This window comes from Pseudopipra pipra, chromosome 4 (genome assembly GCF_036250125.1).
Source record: "Pseudopipra pipra isolate bDixPip1 chromosome 4, bDixPip1.hap1, whole genome shotgun sequence".
Lineage (NCBI taxonomy): Eukaryota > Metazoa > Chordata > Aves > Passeriformes > Pipridae > Pseudopipra > Pseudopipra pipra.
Window position 1 is genome coordinate 46,843,542 of NC_087552.1, and position 20,467 is coordinate 46,864,008.

The 20,467-nt window shown below is 34.8% G+C and overlaps 1 protein-coding gene across 2 annotated transcripts in view; it reads left to right on the forward strand.

The window, feature by feature from the left end:
• Positions 1–20,467, forward strand: part of SGCZ (sarcoglycan zeta) — a 421,202-nt gene that overhangs the window by 339,714 nt on the left and 61,021 nt on the right. For both annotated transcript variants that reach the window (XM_064652798.1, XM_064652797.1), the window contains one exon: positions 10,126–10,213. In XM_064652798.1, coding sequence (XP_064508868.1) covers positions 10,126–10,213 — 88 coding nt within the window. The remainder of the gene's footprint in view (positions 1–10,125; positions 10,214–20,467) is intronic.

A 20,467-nucleotide genomic window follows, 5' to 3' on the forward strand; every position in this document is an offset into this window, starting at 1 on the left:
CATTGATTTAATTCTAATACAAAGAGTAGGAATTTTATAAATTTTAATATTTAGTAAAAGATTAATTAGTAGACTGAACAATATCTTCCTTTAGTTTAATAAGTTCTTATGACAAATTTTCTTAGTTTTATTTGAATTGTAAGGTTGAGCTTAAGGGTAAAATGTTTAAAGTCACAGTGGTTTTAAATGAGCATAAAGCTCCAGAATCCCGAACGGGCTGGCAAGATTCAAGAAAGAAAGAAATTGTTAGGCAGGCTTCTTAGAGTCCTGAAGAACTTACTTTAAAAATTTACTGTTAATATTTTTAATTTATTATAAAAATGTTGCTTATACAGCTTTTAGACTACATTTGGAAAACTTTTACATAATTTTCCTGTATTTAAACACTTAAACAATTCTAAACAAATGCTTTAGAGGAACCATTCTATGAGAAGTATGAACCAAGTCTACATTTTGTTCATTGCCTTTGTTTGACAGTCAAAACACAGACTAGAACTTTTTTCACTGACTTTTGGGTTAAATGTGGGGAAAAGAAAATTAGAATATAAAGTTTCAATGAAAATAACTAAAGTGCACTGGAAATATTTTACAGGGATTTAAATAAGTTTATAGAAAAATATTAATAAGATTACAATGGAAACTTAAGTATAATGGTTTGTACTGACAATTACTCTAATATTTTGATACAGAATTACCTGGAACTGTATGATCATCTGTTTACATTTAGGAGAGTTTGACTAGTTGCCAGAAGCATAATAAAAAAAATTAAAATTATTGTCATGCCAATAAGGAAGAAAAAATGCAGAAGGCATTCTTAATTTTTTGGTATGCCATGTGCATTGCTTTGCTTATGCAGAAGCATGAGAAATACTCAAGCAGTAATGCAAGCTGGATTGAGATCTTTCTGGCAGTTTAACACTGTTTCTAAGGAAATACAACAATTTTTAATTTCCCATGTTGCTCTGTGATCTTGAATTTAAAAGAAATTCAGTCTTTAGAACTGTACTGATTAATTCTGCAGGTTGCAGAAGTGATCCAGGTCCATGGCATTTCTCACGTTGTTTCAATCTAAATGTCATCTGCAAAGTCATGGAACTGTATTTGTTGTAGTCTTTGTCAGTGGAGGAAAGTTTTCTTCAGTATTTTAAAACCTGCAGTGTAAAAGCATTTGGTTGGGAAAATTACCCAGTTACTGAAACAAAAATAAATTCTGAATAACTAGAGAGTTGAAATGAAAGGCAAATTGTTAATTATATCCTTTGGAAAAGATCTGTGTTATTAAAAGGTGGCAATTATCTCAACAGCAAGGTTGACAATAGTGCTATTCTCACTGGAAAATAATATGCTTCCATGAAGGAGCATGTGCCATGTCTTTCCCTGAACTATAATCCTTTCTACAGAATTTTATTTCCTCGATTTTGACCTTCAGAACAGGGCTGGTGACTTATTTTAGTCTGTGATTGCCAAGTCTCAAAGCAAGTTTCTTAAAAGAAAGGCAATTTTTAAACCACCAAGTCATGTTCTACAATAAAGGTGGGAATGAATATCTTCTTTCCAGAGATAACAAGTTTTAGAGGAGACATGAAACTAATTCTGAGCTCACATATTGGCAAAGTTTGTGTCATACTAATGACAAAACTACTTATTAAATGTTTTGCCAGGTTAAAGAACATTGATCAGCAAAATCTGAGGTAATACTTTTCAAGGTCACTTTCTAGCTTTTGATACGTCAGAATTAAAGGTAGGGGATGTATGGGGTTTAAATCTTAAAATACCCTCTTCTACCTGTGTTCAAGATAATGTAGCTTTTTCTATTGATTCTTCATCTGATTGCCTTGACTTTTCAAAAATCATGGAGAGTGATTTGGCAACTACATAAGCCAGTTCACTCAGGACTTCTCAGCATTCTCCTCACTGTTACCAGTTTTCCAGCATTGTTTATTGGGGGGGTTACATCTTCTTTGACCCTCGTTAGAAACAGAAAATCAGCGGATTATCTGTAATTCCTGTAACTTCCTGTCATTCTTACTCTCATTCCTCTTGATGCCTTGATCAAAGCCTTGGTATTCTTCATGCTAAACATCCATGGAATTTTTGTCTCAAGGAAGTGCAATAATGTAGCCTGAAAGCACCTAACAACTGATGTAATAGGCAATGGCTGTGTGCAGGGGAAGATTCAGTAAAGTGTCAATAACAACATCCCTTCTTTTCGGTAAGGTGTTTCAAGGTTCATTTGAGATGTGTAATGCTTCTGCTTGTTTAGCACAGGAACAGTAGAGAGAACTAGGAACGCAGAAAGCTTTGCCAGGGTAGTTAGGATCCAACACTGAGTGATTCTGCTTGAAGGAAGGCTTATCAGGAAATACAAATAGTGTCAAAATTAAGATAGCTATAGGAAGAAACAAAAATACAGGTAACTATTTCTGACGTTTGCTGTTGAAGCTACTGCTAATGCTAGTGGCATCATTTAATTGTATAGGTTTCTGCCACCTTAACTTTCTATAAAATAATAGGTTTAATATTAACCTAAAATAAAGCACCTAACTAAATCTATTTAAAATTAATGACTCATCTTGCCTTACTTTTGTGTCTTACATTTTTATTTAACATATTAATTTTAATGTGCATTAGACTTTTTAATATTCTTTTTTAATAGCAAGTCTTTTTTTGCTGCCTTTTCTGAGCTATAAACCTCATTTCAGATTTCTACTACAATAGTTCTGAAATAGTTCTACTTCTACAGTTTTGAAATTCTACTTTGTACTTTAAAATTTCTTTAGAATTTGTTTATTCTTCTTCAGCTTTAGAATTTGAAAATATCTGTCAAAGAAATCACAGTGAAATAAAAACTCATGATGGAAATATTATTTCCATATAGGCCTTTCCTGTATATCTTCAGGACACCACAAAAGTGGAACCCAGAACCTATTGATGTGCTGGAGAGTTCCCATTTTTCAGAACTCTTATTTCAGATTTCCATAGGAATGGATAAACATAATGAAAAAGCTTTTTCTGACTATTTTGATTTGATATTTTTTTTACATTTATCACCATGTAAAACTGGTATATATTTTCTGACATCAAGCAAATAGGGGTTAACACACTTTTCTCAGTCATAAACATCTCAGGAACAAGGAATCTGGTGTCAGATCACTCACTACAGCATGTTGTTGGAATGTTGTTTTGTGGTCTGTTTTTTTTTCTCTCAGCTACTGAGTTTAAAATAAATGCAATTCAAATTCTGTAGAGAAATGCTCTCTCACTAGGGAATGCTGGAAAATAACTTTTAAATGTGTGAATATACTTTGATTTATATAAATTTTCCTATAATGTCTTCAAACTTTTCCTGGAGTTAAATATTTCAAATTGCAGCACTTTAAGTTAAAATGGCATGGGAAACACAGTCTTGTTTCACTGTAATGATATAGCATGGTTGACACTTGCACACAAACAAGAACTGAAAGACTGCTTTCCAAGATTTAAAATAGTGTAGTGAATTGTTGGTTACCGTTGAGCATAACTTTAATGACAAAAGTCCTTTCAATAATTTATGCACCCACATTGCAAGAAATTTGAAAGGTTTGAAAGGAATGAACCATTTTAAGACTTGCATTGGTTTTCTACCAGTTCAAATTCTTTGGGGGCTTTGCAACTCAGTAATGTACAATTTTACTTGCTGTGTCAGAAGCCTAATGACTAAGGAGTGAGCTTTGGGCATTTAATAACCTTCTTCCAAGTACTTTTATAGTGTTGCTTTATTTTTAGTTAGGATGTTTATATCTTAAGTCTGTTTGAAATTTTATTTGGTGTTTAAATCAATTCCACAAAAGTCACATCTTTTGTCTGCTATTTAAGTATCTGCTTGTGCTTTATCACTAAGTTTTTCTATTCATGACTGAATTCTGCCATAATAAAAATTTCATGGTGCATTATACAATGAAGTAAAACAAGTAGGTTACTTCTGTCTGGAGGTTATAGCCATAATCACTGTACAGATTTAGCAGTTCTTTTGGCTCTCTAGAGCGCTGTCTATAATTCTCAATGGGTACATCTATATTTCTTCAGTAGGTGTAGCTATGTTTGGATTCAGATTTGGTGCGTCATGAAGCTGGTTGATATCTGTGATTGTCTTTATCATTTTACAAGGCTGACATGGACACAGAGCAGAGGCTGGGAACCAAGATAATATCCTTTAATGAACAAAAATTATCTAGAAAGTATGTTTCTTGAAACTTTGTCAATAACCTCAAGTATGATATTTCTTTCAGTATCAGCTAGGGTGTTTTGTTCATTTTTTTTTTGCAAACTATTAGTTTGTGCTTTTTTTACCTTTCTTCCATAGCTTTCATTTCTTTGGTCAGTCAATTAAGTGAGGTATATTTCCCTCTTTGATTTGGAAAATAGAGTTTGTATCTCACTGCCATTGGGTTATTTTTACAAAATCAGTTTTGACATGAAGTCAAATCTGCTGGTCATTTTACCAGTGTGTTACATAAAAGATTTGATTCATTATTTTTTCCTACTTGCAATTGATGGTGATTATATGTAAATTAGTTTGGCCATGGAATAGTGAAATGCATTGACCTAATAGTTTGCTTGAATACTTTTCCAAACCTCCTCATTGTGTAAGACTCATGTGAAAAAATACTGATTTTTAATAACACTTGGTCAAACTTTTAAGATATCTGGAATAATTCCTTAAAGCAGAAGTCCAAACGTGTTTATTGAGATTTTGCAATCAGCTTCCTGATTTTGATTAAATTGGGACTATCAGGTTAGAAAGGACAGTTATACAGAAAAAACACTAAAATCTGATATGAAACTTTATTTTGGGAATGCAGAGATATAGGAAATAGCTTAAAGCATCTAATTTATTTGGATCAATACTTACATTAACTCTTCTCAGCTCAGAATTGACCAGGAATAACTTGAACAGTAAATTATATTCAATTCTCCCTATTTTAAACACCCCTGTGTTGGAATCCCTGCTGTCCTGATGCCTTGGGAAGCCTCTTGGGAATATTTTTGAGAATATTTTTGGAAATATTGAATATTGGTAAATATTGATAAAAAGGAATATTGGAAATATTCTTGGAAAAATATTTTGGGAATATTCTGATGGAGAAAATTTTTCTTTAATTTGTATTTTGACAGTCCCAAACTCATACAAGCTTCCAATAGTTTTAATGGAGACTTCAGTCTTTTTAAGTACTCAAGAGCTCAGCAATTGCTTCCATTTGTAGGTCTTTTTCTTTCAAATCCTTCCTAACGCAAATTTCTTCATGTTTGGTTACTGCTAATAATAAAGTTAATGATAGACAATTTGTCCCAGAGACTCCAAGCCCTAAAAATGATCTTTTAGTCCCTGGAGCTTTATCTTCCACCTCTATTGTTACCTCCTCATTTGAAAGGAATGTTGCTAAGAAACATGCTGATGTTCTAGTTCAGGACAATGGGTAAACAGCTAAGGAATGCTCTTTCCATCACCTCACACCTTTTTTTGCTCTGCTTTCTATCCATCTTGACTGACGCTGTGTCTTTCATATTCTTCTTCTAAACTTTTTGCACTAAGTTCCTCCAAGGCACTTACACTTGTTATTCCTTATTTGCCCGAGCTGCAGTTGTCCATGTATTTACTGCACAACTACTCGTCTGGTCTTTGACTCCCTTGAGCTGCTGGACTGACCAGCCTACTAAGTACTTTCTATTTCTTTCAGTTCTTGTTTTGTTTCTATGGTGTAGTCAAATAGCTCATACACTATTTGTTCTTCAGTTGGGGTCATTGAGCAGACACAGCTGATCAACTTCTTCGCTGGCACCCACAGTATGGGTCCCTAAAGCAGTAGGAAAATTGTGATTCTCTGCTGCAGTGGGGAAATATGCTCCCTGTCTTTGTTAAAATCTTGTAATACACAACTACCTGTGTGGTTGGGTATGGTGGCATGGTGAGTTTCTCAGCAAACCAAAGTCTAATACTGATTTTTTTTTTTTTTCTTTTTCTGTAAAGGTACCTTGGAAATGCAATGGTCATTCTGAGTCACTAGTGTATCAGGGTAGCTTTGGTAGGAGTCCTACAAGGAAAGCTTCTGCCATAACTATTTTAGCTGCCCACACTGGTGATACTGCTCTGTTATTTGAGTCTATATAACCTTACGTCTTCTAACAAACTGCCACTGGAGTGGCAGGTCTGGAATCCTAGCTACTTATTCAATTGGTTTTTATATCTATATGACACTGCATAAGGGTCCACTGCATAAGGGTCCATAAACCTGAAGTGGTGCACTTGTTCAAGCAAAGAAATCAAATCTCTAAGCAATGGTATACATATTGTGACTGTTCCTGAGTGTCAGTTGGTGGTGTTATTACAATTAACTGTGTTCTAAGCATAAGTCTGGGATTATATTTAATTATACAGTGTGCCATCTTACTTAAACTAAAGTTTTATTAAACTTACTGGAATTAAAATTGCTCCATTTAAACTGTTTCTAATTTAAAGGGTTCATTTGGAAACATTCTTCAAAACTGAATTAGCTAGGATTGCCTATTTGAATGCTGTACAAAACATATGAAATTTGTCCAAAATATGTTCAAAATACTTGAACTATCTGTAAAAAAATTAACTTTGCTATGATTGCTCATGCAGAATATTTTTAATAAAATGTTTTTGTAAATCAGTCTGTCAGTTTTTATATACTTACTGTAATCTGCTCATGTACTTCTAAAAAAAAAAGTTGATATTTACTAGTACTGCACTGTGATCCTTACTCAAAACAAAAAACCAAAACAAACAAAAAACCCCCACAAACAAACAAGCAAACTCCAAACTTCTTTTTCCTCAAAATTTTAATTGTATTTATAACTGGATTCAGATTCAAGAAAGCTTTCTGAAAATATCCCTTAAATTAAATAATTTATTTTTCCCTTTGTGAATTCCAGCTGCAAACCTGTTTCAGATAAGAAGTAACTATAGTAACATCATGTTCATCTGGTTTAATTTTAATACACTGCTGAAAATCTTGAAGTTGTAACGTTTCAGGGCTTATAACAGGAATCATTTCATACAGTACCGTGAACATCAGCTAGTTCTTGAAGTCCTCGTATCTGTCTGGAAGTGATGAGGGCTGAATGCTCCCTAAGAGGTGGGTGGAACCAAGTTGGACAACCCAGATAGAAGGGGTTCAAATGGGGCTGGACTGAAATCTCCCCCCAGGGAGGTTGGACAGGGTCAGTAAGGGCTGGTAGAACCCTCATGGCCCTGAGGGCACCCCTGTACAATATTTTAGTTATTAGTATATTGATAATTATTAAAAGCTCTATGTAACAGTAAGAATGTTCTTACTATGTTGCTTTTTGTTATCTATAGTATAATTTTTGAAATGGCATCACAAATCATTTACTATTTTCTGAAGGCCACATTTACATCTGTATGTATGTACATTTACACATACTTCTATATCCCTTCTGACATCTGAATGTAAATTATTGTGTGAATTATCAAGGTTCCTAAATTGCGAGCTGAAGCTCACATCAAAAGAGTAACAGATCTGGTGATCCAGAGAGAAAATTATCCAGGATTTTAATGCTTTCATGTATTTGTATTCATACGACTGACACTCATCGCACTTTATACTCATCTTACAGATCTGTAATTCCACTGATTTCAGCTAAATCTTCTCTGAATATCTAGTTCATCTGACTAGACTACCTTTGATTACCTCGAACCTCTGTGTTTAGGCACTTCCTGTGTAAAATAAAGTGCAGGTAAACAGTATAGATGAAATGCTGGACTTCTTAAATTGATAGGAGTTTTGTCACTGTGTTTTCTTTGGTCTAGAATTTAAGCTTGCACTAAGGAGTATAGATTTAAGTTCCTAACTTCTTCATCCCTCTTTTACATAAGACAAGGAAAGAAGAAGAAAGGAGGCTTGGCTCACCTAATTTTTCCTTTTTCTGTACTTGAGAGTTTGATATCAATCTTACAACTAGAGTCTGAGAGGCAGATTTTAGCCTGAGAATTTTGATAAGTATTTTCCTAAGATGAAAGGAAAGAAACCTTTGGATAATTATGTGAACCGTCTTTGGGAGTGTAGGTTCCCAAACCTTTAGCTGAACTGGCAAAAATAGGCATGGCAGTATCCTCCCTTGCTAAGGGTGAGATTATTCTAACTGGGAAGACTCTTCACCAAATACTGACTAAGCGAAAGTGAAAAGGGGGTTTAAAATTTAAAATACACATTTAAAATACACTTTGGCAATGCAGATGCCTCTTAAGACAACTGCCTTTCTCAGAGTGGCAGTTGCCTGGACTAATGATTTTAAAAGAACCATAAGGAAAGTGAAAACCAAGTGTTGACAAAAAGGCCCTTAGCAGCTGCTTTTGTTGTCAGAAGCCCCCTTGATTGCATCACATTTAGCTCAAAATAGTCACATTGAACACAGCGTCTCACTGATAATTATAGCTTTTTATCTAGAAAGATGGACAAGCCAAACAGTCACTTTCATCTGCCAGACTCTGTGATGCAGAGCTAATTGGCAGAATGCTAGAGAGGTCAGAGAATGGTCCAGTGAGACATTAAACACACCTGTACTCTTAGAAATTAGCTCAAATTTTAGACTTCCCAAGGAACCGATTATCATTTAAAGTTAATAATCATAGTGAAAACAACTAGGAAAAGTGTTTCTTGCAGAGGAAAGCCCTGGATTCAAAGAAAGGGACTGTGAGGTATAGAAAATTTTAGTGAAAACCTAATGCATCATTCAGGTAAAAATAAATCTTAATCTATGGCTCCTTAACTCCTTTCCTTCTCATCTTAAAAACTTTCAAGAACAGCAAGAAGCAATATAGTGAGTGACACACACAAGGGGTCTGTCTACCTAATATGCTCAGTCGGGGGATAACCAATAATGAATGCCCAGGGAAGAATCTTAAGAATAAAACAAGTATATAATAAATTTCCCAAATATTTGCCTTGCCCTTAGCCATTCCTATCTAAGACACTTCCGCAACTGTTTCTATCAGATGTTTTAGTGCTGTTGGATAAACATACTTAAGCATAATAAGTGCTAGCAAACTGCCAGAAGCATTAATGTACTCATGATCTCACTGCAAGCTCCAGGGAAAGAACAGTGTGGTATCAGGTGATTCCAGACAGAAAAGTGCCTCTCTGCAGCAGCAGCTGCAATCCTAATTTTTCCTCCGCTCATGCACTCACCCCACTCCATTGAGAGCATGATTGGTAAGCTCTTTCTTTTTTTTTGGGGGGGGGGGCTATTTCTCCTGACTCTCTGTTGAAGCTCTTCCCCTTTCCTGTGCATCTGTGCTTCCCCTGGAGGAGTGTATCTGGCTCCTCATTCTTCAAGAAGCAAAATTAAATTCTTTATGCGATTCTTTATTCTGGCTTTAGACACAGGATAAGCTTACACATATATATGTAAACATTTCTCAGAAGCTTAAACCTAGTTGGATGCTGAGAGTAGTCGTGCTGCAAACTGACTCAAAAAATGTTAAGACTGTATTTAACATCATGCAGTGTTTGTCTCCATGCTACATCAATTTGATCCCTAATAGTACTTGTCAGATACTACTACCAGTGGGTTAGGATTGTCTTTTACAAGATCTTGCCTTCCAGTTCTCTCTTTCTTTGTTTTTTTGAGAGTAACAATTCTTTTTGTCTTCAAAGAAATGCATGGTTCTGTTTGTAAGGTTTTTGTAAGTAGAAGTGTTATAGATTGTGCAGATTAATAGAATAATGCAGTATAGTGTTGGTTTGGTAGTTAGAAAAGTACAGGTTGTCAATATGTGGAAAAGGCTAGTGAAACAGGTTTGTGTTAAGGGTTTTTGAATTTGGAACTTTGTAATATTGACAGGAAATAACCCCCAAATTGTATAAATTAGGTTCAACTGATTTCTAAAGCAGGGATTGCACAAAGGTTCCAAGCTTAAAACAGTATTCTTAGTACTCTTTTATATAAAAAATTGACTTGTAAAATATTTTATGAAATTATTAAAAGGTTCGTTATATTCAACACAGCTCCCCTCTCGGCATGCATGTTTATATTAAGTTCTAACTTAATTCTACCTCAATTTTTTGTTCTCTCATTTATTGTCTCATACATGTTTCCCAGGATAGCCCACTGGTCTTACAGTCTGACAGAAATGTAACAGTGAATGCAAGAAATCACATGGGACAGTTAACTGGACAACTGACAGTAGGTGAGTGTTCTTTATTAACTGTTACGTTTATCAGTTTAGCTTTATGAATAGGTTTCATTAATAAAACTCACATATAAAATATTACTGAATAGTCAGGAAAAAATCTCTCATCACCATACTCAAACAAAAACGGGTGCCTATAATGCACAATACATACACAATAAGAGCATGATTCAGGATTAGCTCAAGGCAGAAAAAGTAGAAATGTCTCAAAACAGTTAAAACAGCTTAATGAAAAATTATTGGTTTTGAGACAATTGTAACAAAACAAACTAAAAAAAACCTCAGCAAAACATGTTTCAACAACACTTTCAGTGGGAAAATAACTATAATTTTCTTACAAGTTCAGCCATCTTCTGTTACTTCAGTGGCAATTGGTTAGTCCCCATCACTTCTGTAAGGCATTTGTATCAGTATATATTCAAAGAAGTTGGAGTAATGGAATGTAAAAAAATAGAACAAAACAAAAATCAAAATGCTTTCCTATCCATTACAAAATTTAAAGGGAAAGTGATCATACAGCCAGTCATTCATTAAAACTGATATTTTACAAAATATAAAATGTAGCAGATCAAAGTTCCAAATGAAATGGAAATAAAAAAATCCTCTACTTATCTGTTTCACTTGTCATGTATTTTCCCCTGCTTTTATGGTATTTACTGTGTTATACTCTTTTTTTAGTACAAATCATATTTATCATGTTAGTAAATATGGAGTAATTTTCTTTTTATATTTTCAGAACTATAACAGTACTGAAGGTATTAATTGCTTTTTAAGAATATTGGCTGAAAAAATTCACTGCAAATTGGTGTTCTAGATCTGTCATAAAACAATATATATTGACTGGGAATGGGATAAAAAAATATAAAAACATACATGTGTAAGACCTTAATATAAATAATATTAATAAATTATATAAATTCAAGTATACACCCCTTAGACTCCACGTATTTTTGTTTTTTTCACTTCTGGGTTAAACTGCATTTTATCCACTTTTTTTCCTCATGTGTTGAGCTTATGCTCACATAGTTTTAAACTCTAGTTGTAATCTACACTAAGTTTTCATACTGGCTGGAGACAGTGGCTTCAAGTTGTAAAAACCTTTGGCAAGTACAGTCACAGTGACATACCATCTGCACTGATTTCCCTGAATGACCATATCAAATGAGTGTGAAAAGGTAACTAGACTTGCTAGAAGGTACAGATGAGGAAAATTAAGCTAACACCTGTTCTAGCCATATTGTACTTGCCCAGTGTGATTATGGAATGCAGTTCTGTATCATTTGCTAACTATATTATTAAAACCTTCTACTTTGTCTGGTAATTGCTAAAAGGTGAGTTGCCCATGGCAGACATTCACATTGGCTGAAATAGATATAATATTTTTATCACTGACACTATTCTGGCTGAATGAATCAAGTACAAAAAAAGAGTGTGAGTTTATTGAGACTGACCTACTTAAAGGCATCACACTAGAGGTTAATATTCTAAAAACATAAAGGCCTGAAAAAAATATATGTTTTGTGTTTCTGTCATTAGAGTGAATACCGTTAGGCTTCTTGGTGTGCAGCTGGTATGGTGTTTGGAGAGCAGAAATTTGTTAAATTGCAATATTGTATTTACATTATTTCTTATTCTTTACTTTCCTCTTCGTTCCTTAACAGCTATATGGCCTTTATTACTTCTTATATTAATATAAAAATCTGCTTCTTTATTTTTTATGAATTCCCTGTACTGTATTGGATGCATATTAACATATTTCTTATTTTCTTATCTCTTATTAAATATTTCTAACTTAGTAAAATCAGTCACCCCTGCCAGTACAATCAGTAAAACCTGGACATTCTACTATTAGAAATCAAAGAAATTAACAGGCACCTAAAAATCTAATATTCCTGCCCTCCCTTCTAAAATTTTTTCTTGTGTAAGATAGAGCAGAGAAAGACAAGTTTTCACTTTTGTCTTGTTAAAAGCATGGCCACATCTGCTGAAAGAATGGTAGGGAACTTTTCTATACTGTGTTTGCTGACATAAGAAAATATTTTTTCTATTAGTTGTAAATATACTCTGGAACATTCTTCTTTAAATGAAGAGGTATGCTGCATCCTTCAAAAACAATGAAGAGAAATGTTTTAAGCAGCAACAACAACAACAAAACAAACAAACAAAACCCACAAAAACCAAACCAAAACAAAGTAAAATATTATACCTTGGGGGAAAAATTGTCTAGTTAACAACTTTGAAATCTTCTTATATGTTGACATCTTTAAAGAGTTGAATAATAATAATTTTAAAAAACCACCAAACCCACAAATTTATATTCATGGCAGGAGCATTCTATAAAGAAAGAAGGATGCCAGTGCATTCAGAAAGATGATAATGCACTTTTCGTATATGTTATATCACTGGCATTTTATCTGTATTTCACAGGACATAAGTGATATTGCAAGGCAACAAATTGGCTGGTCTTTTCCTGTCTTTGGCATCCAAATTGCTGGTCATATCAAATTTTAGGACAACTAAAAATTCTTTCTATGGTATTTGAAACTCTGCAAGACCAAGACAGCCTCAAGAACATGCACTTAGAACTGTAACTGGCAGATAGATTAATGTAAAGAAGTGGGGTCGGGGCTGGGAAGAAGGAGGTTACATGCTCACTCAGGAGATGGAAAAATGCCAGTGAAACTCTTGATACAGGTGTTATTGAGTGAAGAAAAAGTATATTAAAAAAATGAAAACAAACCCAAAACCAAACAAAAAACCCCCCAAACAAACTAAATATACTGGAGGATTGGAAGACTGAGTAGTTGTATGTTTAAATGGTATAAATTCAAGTCGTGGCTCCAGGTCATACAATACTAATATCCATTATTACAGTACAATGTTTTTATACTGGCAATAAAAAGTGTATAGAGAGAAAGTCACAGCTGTAGCAATACTTTCTGTTGGGATTTCTACCAAGTAAGCAAGAAACGTTGGGTTGCACTCCAGTCTATTTGTGACATATGGTCAGGAATCTGCCAAGTTTGTGTCTGGATCTCCAAAAGGACTCCACGGCCTTCAGTTCTTAAACATGCCATTTAAGACCAATGGAGCAGATGTAGCACAGACGTGAGTTATATCTACAGAATAAAGATGAAAAAATGGCCATCCATTGAACTTTGTATCTGAGCTGGAAAAGGATAAGTAATCACGTCTCTCCCCTCCCAACCTTCACTTAGCAATACCTTTTGCATTGTGCATTCTACTGAATTACCTTTGCACAACCTTTTCCCTCTGTTTAATCAGTGTTTGCATAGTTTAAATATATATGGAAAAATATCTACTTCTCTATTTTTGCCAGTCTTAGAAATGCACATTAATTGCTCACCTTGAGAAAGAAGTCTGTTGTACCATGCTGTCTGCACATATCATATATGCCTCTGCCTGTTTTTGAATGGAGAACATTAAGCTGGCAGCAGCTAAAAAAATTGGTCTGATGTTTGAAATCCACTTTTGTACTTACCATAAATTCATCCTCAAATTTAATTTTACTTCACCAATTTTTTCATTTTTTTAAGAGGTTGGTTTTTTTCTTATTTTTTACCTTACTGCTTCTGACAGGTATTTCTGCTACTTCTTCACCCTTTTCCGTTCATAAAAATCTCTGGGGATATCTGAAATGTGCAAAAAAGTGCACTTCTTTTCTGCTAAGCTTTGAGCCCTCAGACAGAATCATAACTCTCACAGAGGTCCAGAGCTATAAAAGTCACAGCTTTAGAGAGCTCCTGAACCTGTCACTCTGTTCATGGAGTACTCTAGAGCCATGCAAATTGAGAAAGAAATATTTGAATACCAATGAAAGTTATATTACACTCTTGCAATTGCTATTTGAAAATAACAGGCAGATGTGTGATTTTCAATAGCAGCACTGCTAAAGACTGATAGCAGTTCTAAAAGATATAACTAGTCAAACAACATGTCAAACATGGTGATGCTTTCCATATGTTTAACACAAAATTTGTCTTTGTGTATTTATGATTTTTCTTTCTTTAAAATGTGCTTGCTTACTTGCTGTGTTCCATTAAGAGTACATGAGTTACTGTGCAGAAACTCATGGACATTAGGAACCACAGTTACATAACTCTGTGAGAGTGGGAATAGTCTCCTCATCATTCTTACCTATATCACATAAGGCAGCCACCTATGTCTGTATCTACCAATACCTTAGCAGATAACACATCCTACTAGCCCTTCACTTCTGAGGTGTGCAGAGTAACTCATTACCTAAATATTGCTTGTGATGTTCCTTTTGCAACATTTAGATATCAGTGAAGATTCTGAACCAAGATACATTTCAAGCATCCTTGCTTTTAGAATGATCTGTGGTAGTAATAATATGTTACATTATTACTCTCTGCGGTAGTAACAAAAGGTGCATGTAAAAAATGTGTACACATATGTAACACCCCAGCCCAGAGCCGCTCAAGGTGGTTCCAACCTGGTTACTGATCTGGTGTTTAACAACATGTTGCTCTAAATCTTTGATACTCTTGTGAGATATTTACTTAAGATTTTTATGAACTTGAACTAAGGATCCAGGAAGGCAATGGAAGTAATAACATGCTTAAGTAACAATGGATGAGAAACGTTTCTGTGTTTTCTAATCGTGTTTTCAGCCTCAAATGTAAGGTGTTTTCTCCTAAGTGTTGCAGAAAGAAGGTATCATACACATACACCCTTTCTTCACAGTAGGAAAATGTAACATAAGCTCTCAACTCTTCTCTGTCTTATCTGCATGGCTGTTCTTGTATGATCCATAGTAGCGTGATGGGGAGGGAAGGGATGGTGGTGTTTTACAAACCCTCATTAGCTGCTTCTGCCCTTCAACTAGGCAAAAATGGATCAGAACTTCTCAGGAACATGTGAAATAAAGACTTTCTCCTTTTCCTTGCAAAGAGGTTTACCTACCTGTAGTCCCAAACTATAGTGAGATTTCTAAAATTTAAAATACATTAAACATTCAGCTAGTCTAATTTTCATATTAAAGCAATTGCTCTTGTAACCGTTGTGATGCAGTTCGATAATTATTATTGCTAAGAAGATATGTTGCAAAAACAAATTCAGATAAATGAGTTATCCATTTCTCATCATTCTCTGAATTTCTATTCATTAACTGAAATACAGACTGAAAAACCAACAAATTTTGGTTCTCAAAACCACCTTACTGTGTGCAAATCAGAAAAGTAGGCAATTCACTTTACCATACCTAGATGATTAGTTCAGTTGGTTAGAGCATAATGCTGATGACCTGGTGATGATAACCAGCATGATGGTTGTTGTGGGTTTGATCCCCATATGGGCCATTCACTTAAGAGCTGGACTCGATAATCCTTCTAGGTCTCTTCCAACTCAGAATATTCTGTGATTCTGAATTATTAGTCCAGTTTTTGCATTGATGTATTTGATATTGAAAATCAGACTGAATATAATAACTTAAAATCTTCTTTTGGAACATTTTGTCATTAATCATGTTCTTTTCATTGTAGCAAAGGTTTTTAACTTATAGTTAATTCACTCCCTCTTCTTTTTCTGATACAAAAAAAAAAAAAAACCAAACAAAGGAACAGAGAATCTGTAATTTCTGGGCTAAATTATTTGCATTGCTTACATTTTTTCTAGATTTTTTTTCACTTTAAATGGAATTTTCTGTTGAAAATTGCTTGGTTGTCTGATGCTTTCCCTTGTTTTAAGTCAATTACTTGTCATTCAGAGAATACTTAGATACATCATCATGGCTAGGCTTCGCGAACTTAGGTAACTTACACAGCAAAATATTATACGTTCTGAGCGTACAAATTTCACAGTGTAATGTTTCTTAAGAAACTTTTATAACCAATTATACACTCTTTCCAAGTATAGGGATAGAAAAAATTTATCTGCTACCTGATGGTACAAATCCATTATTAGGTCTTTTAAATGGAGGAAAATTTCAGATAACTTGCTCTTTTTAGTACAGTTTAGTTTACCTTTTACTAAACTGCAGAGCTAAAGGATCTCTTTCAGCTTCAGACCTCACTGCAGAAGGTATGATGGAGCAGTGCCTGGAAGGCCATATGGCTTTATGTCTCCTCCTGGCAAAGCACATGAGATGAGCCAAAAGGCAGTCAGGAAGTGAGCCATGGTGTTCATAACAGTTGAAATGTCCAACTGGAATCTGAGTCTTATCTCTTCTCGTAATTTACAGTGCAGTGTGATGTTGCTTCTATTTCTGTCTGTCTAGTCGATAGAAAAGTCTTTTTACAAACCATCTATTCTGTAACAGGTTTTGTAATAGGATCTCACTTAATATATACTCGGATATACTTTTAATGACTTTGATGAAACTGTCATGAGAATCCACTTCCATTAATTAATTATCTTGAAGTGCAGTATTAGGAAAATGTGAATCTCTGAAAACCAGTCAAAAGTTCAGCCTCTTTGCCAGCACTTTGATGGGTCTGCCATAGTCTTAAAAAATTAGCATAACAATTTATTTGAAATTCATCCATATTTCACCTGCAATTCTCTGCTTAAGTCATCTTCAAATAACAGAAAGCACCTGGATTTGTTTGTTTTGATTCATAGTTAATGGACTAGTAGAAACAGTTGCAGACAACTCTTTTCTAATTTTTACTTTTATTTCACTTCTAAATTGATTGCATAATTTTCTATGTTAATTTTCATACCTACTTTTAAAATTCAGCAGTAGTAAATATGCTCTTGTGACAAGCAAGCCCTTGCATTAACTGGATTGAAAAATAATACATTTTTATGCATCCATTACATAATTAACTCATAAAATTATTAAATATGCTACATTAACCATTTTCAAACCTTGGTTGAAAAGATCTCAACCTTGCTTGGTTGAGAAGATCTTTTTGAAAGAAAGAGAGAGATGCTTTACACAGTACTTCAGATTGTTTTTAATGATTCAGGTATATTTTTAAGCAATATCTTTCATATCTTAATGATACTCTTATTATATGTTATGTACAAACATTGCTATTTAGTATTTGAAATACCCTATGGTGTAAAAATATATCTTAAATCTCCCTTATGAACTGCCACATGAAAACTGTGCTATAAAAATAGAGTAGTAAGCTATTTCTCTGTCACTTATTAGGACCAAGTGGTAATTCTTTCTGGAAGGTATAGCCATTACTTAACCTGATACCTCCTGATACCTGAAATACAAAAGCATATCACATCAGCCAATATGTCAAGAATTAAAATTTCCCCCATGAATAAACACAAATGCAAGCAGCAGTAGGACAGTAATTAAATTCTGTGCAATTTCGGGGTTGTTATTTCAGGAGAGAGAGATTGCTTGTGCATTGTTTTTACTGAACAGCTTATCCAAAAAGGTCTATGCTGTGGATATAAGATTCCTTGCTTTAAGTTTTATAATTCTCACTAGTGTGTTATACATAATCTCCTTTGCATCTTAAAACTAATAACGTCAGTACTTCCAGATCTGGGGTCTTGAGACCTCTTCCCTTTATATCTGCATTTATAATAGTTTTTTCTTCTTTCTACCTTCTTCAGACTCTAAAAGTTTTTGTCATTTGAGTCTTGATCCAACTTTTCTTCTTTTCTTTTTCTTTCCCTCAGTCTGAGCTCAGGAAGACTATTTCTACCACGGATACAAGGTACAGCTCATGTCAGTTCATATGTGAAGTTGTATTGATCTAACATGGAAAGCACCTTTTCTGTCTGTAGCTGACAGACAAAAAGAAAAACATACTTTGTACTTTTATAATTAGTCTGATACTTCTCTCTACAGTATTTGTAGCATAGACAAAATACATGCATCTTATGTTTTCTAAGTTTGTTCATCATCTACATTTGGGGGAATTTTAAGGTCCAGTATCTGATTTTTGATGTGGTTTTCTTTGCATAATCTAGAACTGGCTTGGAAAGGACAAATACATGGATGAGGAGATTCCTTTTGAGAGTCAGAATATGCCTTCTTGAGTTTGGACTTCAGAAATCCTCCAAGGCATATGCAGTTACTGGGCAGGGTACTTTCTTTATTCTTCTGCAATTACTCCAGTTTTCCAGTATATATCCAGCATATATAAATCTTAATTTACAATGAGCTGCTGTTATGAAATTGGGCATTTTTTTCTTTGCATGTGGAAAAGATCTGAAGCTATGTCACAGGACATAGATTGGACTTAGGAAAAGTTTTTTCACTGAGAGGGTTATCAGTCACTGGAATGTGGTTCCCTGGGGAAGTGGTCACAGCACCAAGCCTGCCAGAATTCAGGGAGCATCTGGTCATATACTCCAGTTTTAAGTAGCCCTGCAAGAAGCAAGGAGTTGGAGTCAATAATCCTTGTGGGTCTCTTCCAAGCTGAGAAATTCATTTATTCTTTCAAAGGGATAAAGAATAAATCTAGAGAAGGGAGAAAGAAGGGCAAGTAGCAGGCCTTCCTCAGGCAGCTTGCTGGAAGCCAGGCCTCAGATCCCAGCTGCTCACAGGTGGTGCTGGCAGGAGTGCTGGGTGCTCTAAGGACTGGTGGTGCGCTGGCTTCTTTCAGGGCAACCTTCAAAAAGCAGCAGCCACAAGCCTCCTTTTCTTGTGAAAGGACAACAGTTAATGTTCTATACCACTGTCACTTTAGAGGTCATGTGGAAAGGATGAAAGGGAGCACTAAATCAGTGTTTTCTAGGCGGGGATTGTGGAGGGGGAGCAAAAGTGCAACAGGGATGCTGTGCAGAGGGATGTCTGATCCACTTGGTATGAGCCTCAGCTGGGTGCCTCAGTATTTCATCTCAATCCTAACTTCAATCCTAGAGCATCTGTAGTGAGTTTGGACATATACTGAAGTAGATTTCAATTATCAGTGGCTATTTTTCTAACAGTACAGCAGTCCTCTGATTACTTTGCTGCTTTATAAGCTTTTTCTATTACCTTATAGTATTTTAAATGCAAACCTGAATGTTTCCACTGTTTCTAGAAAATTGGCACTGAAAACTGGGAGAAATGGATATTCTGTTGTAATTCTCAAATATTTTATCCTCTTCCCACGCCACCTGACCCCATACCATACCAGAGGACATGATCTGTGAGCAGTTGATTGATTTAACTGTAGAAGTAGACTGGGAAGAAGTAATTAGTGTTTTCATGGTGGTGCAGAAGTGTTAGTGTTTAAACATTAATCCATTGCCATCTGTCCTGCTGCTGTTACCCACATGCTGTTGGCCAGTACAGACAGCATAACTACTACCCAAATGTTCCGAGCAGGGAAAGAGAAGTGATTTCCTTATTTTAGGAAAGAGATCCCTAAAGTCAAAGAAAGGGATATTATTTAGATATATATAAGTAGGTTTTAGATGCATATAAATAGGTTTTGAAGGTTGCAGCATACCTCTTCAAAAGATGGTTGTAAGTCTTTGTCTTTAGCTTTATCAACTGCTAATACTTCACTTAACTTCAAAAACAGCTGCTGTGCATGCATTGTGACATTCACAAGGCGGCTGCTGGGTGCTAAGCATTATTAAATTACCTACAACATCTGGACCTTTAACAAGTCCCTGACAGGACATTAAGATTTTATTTTTGACCCTTTTTTCCCTGATGTTCAGACAACTCATTAATATTATTAAGAATATATTTTACTAATGGGAGCAGCTGAGGTGAAGGACAAAATAAGGACTAAAAAATGAGTAGTCTATTTGAACTTAATTAAATCCAAAAACATAGTTTAAAAAAAAGAGAAGAGCAGTAAGATCTTTCTGATGTTCTCCTTCATTTCAGAGTTACTTCCAAGACTACTTGGAAGTAGAAATTCATCAGCATGTGGATGCTTTTAAAGATGTTGAAGTGACAGCAAAGAGATTTATCAAGCATAGGGGGGAGGGGTAATTTGATTGTAGACTTAGATTCTTTATTCAGCTAAGTTATCTTTAAAATGTCTGAGTTCTACCAGTTTTCTTATTGAGCCATCTATGGGAAATTCACCTGTTTCTATATGAGAAGGAGATTCTTGCAAGTGAAGAGTCAGGCTTGGAAACAGTTGTGTTTGCCCATGAAAATTATTTGGCCATACGAGATCGTGAACCTCTTAGATAGCAAATTCTAGTTCGTATCTATTAGATGACTAGTCTTAAAAAGTAAATTATGAAAATCCTTCAGTTTTCTGGAATTTTCCCTCACCTATCTTTAGACTATCAGAAATTACATCTCACTGTTATGTTACAATTACTGTTGTTTTTAAAAACATTAAT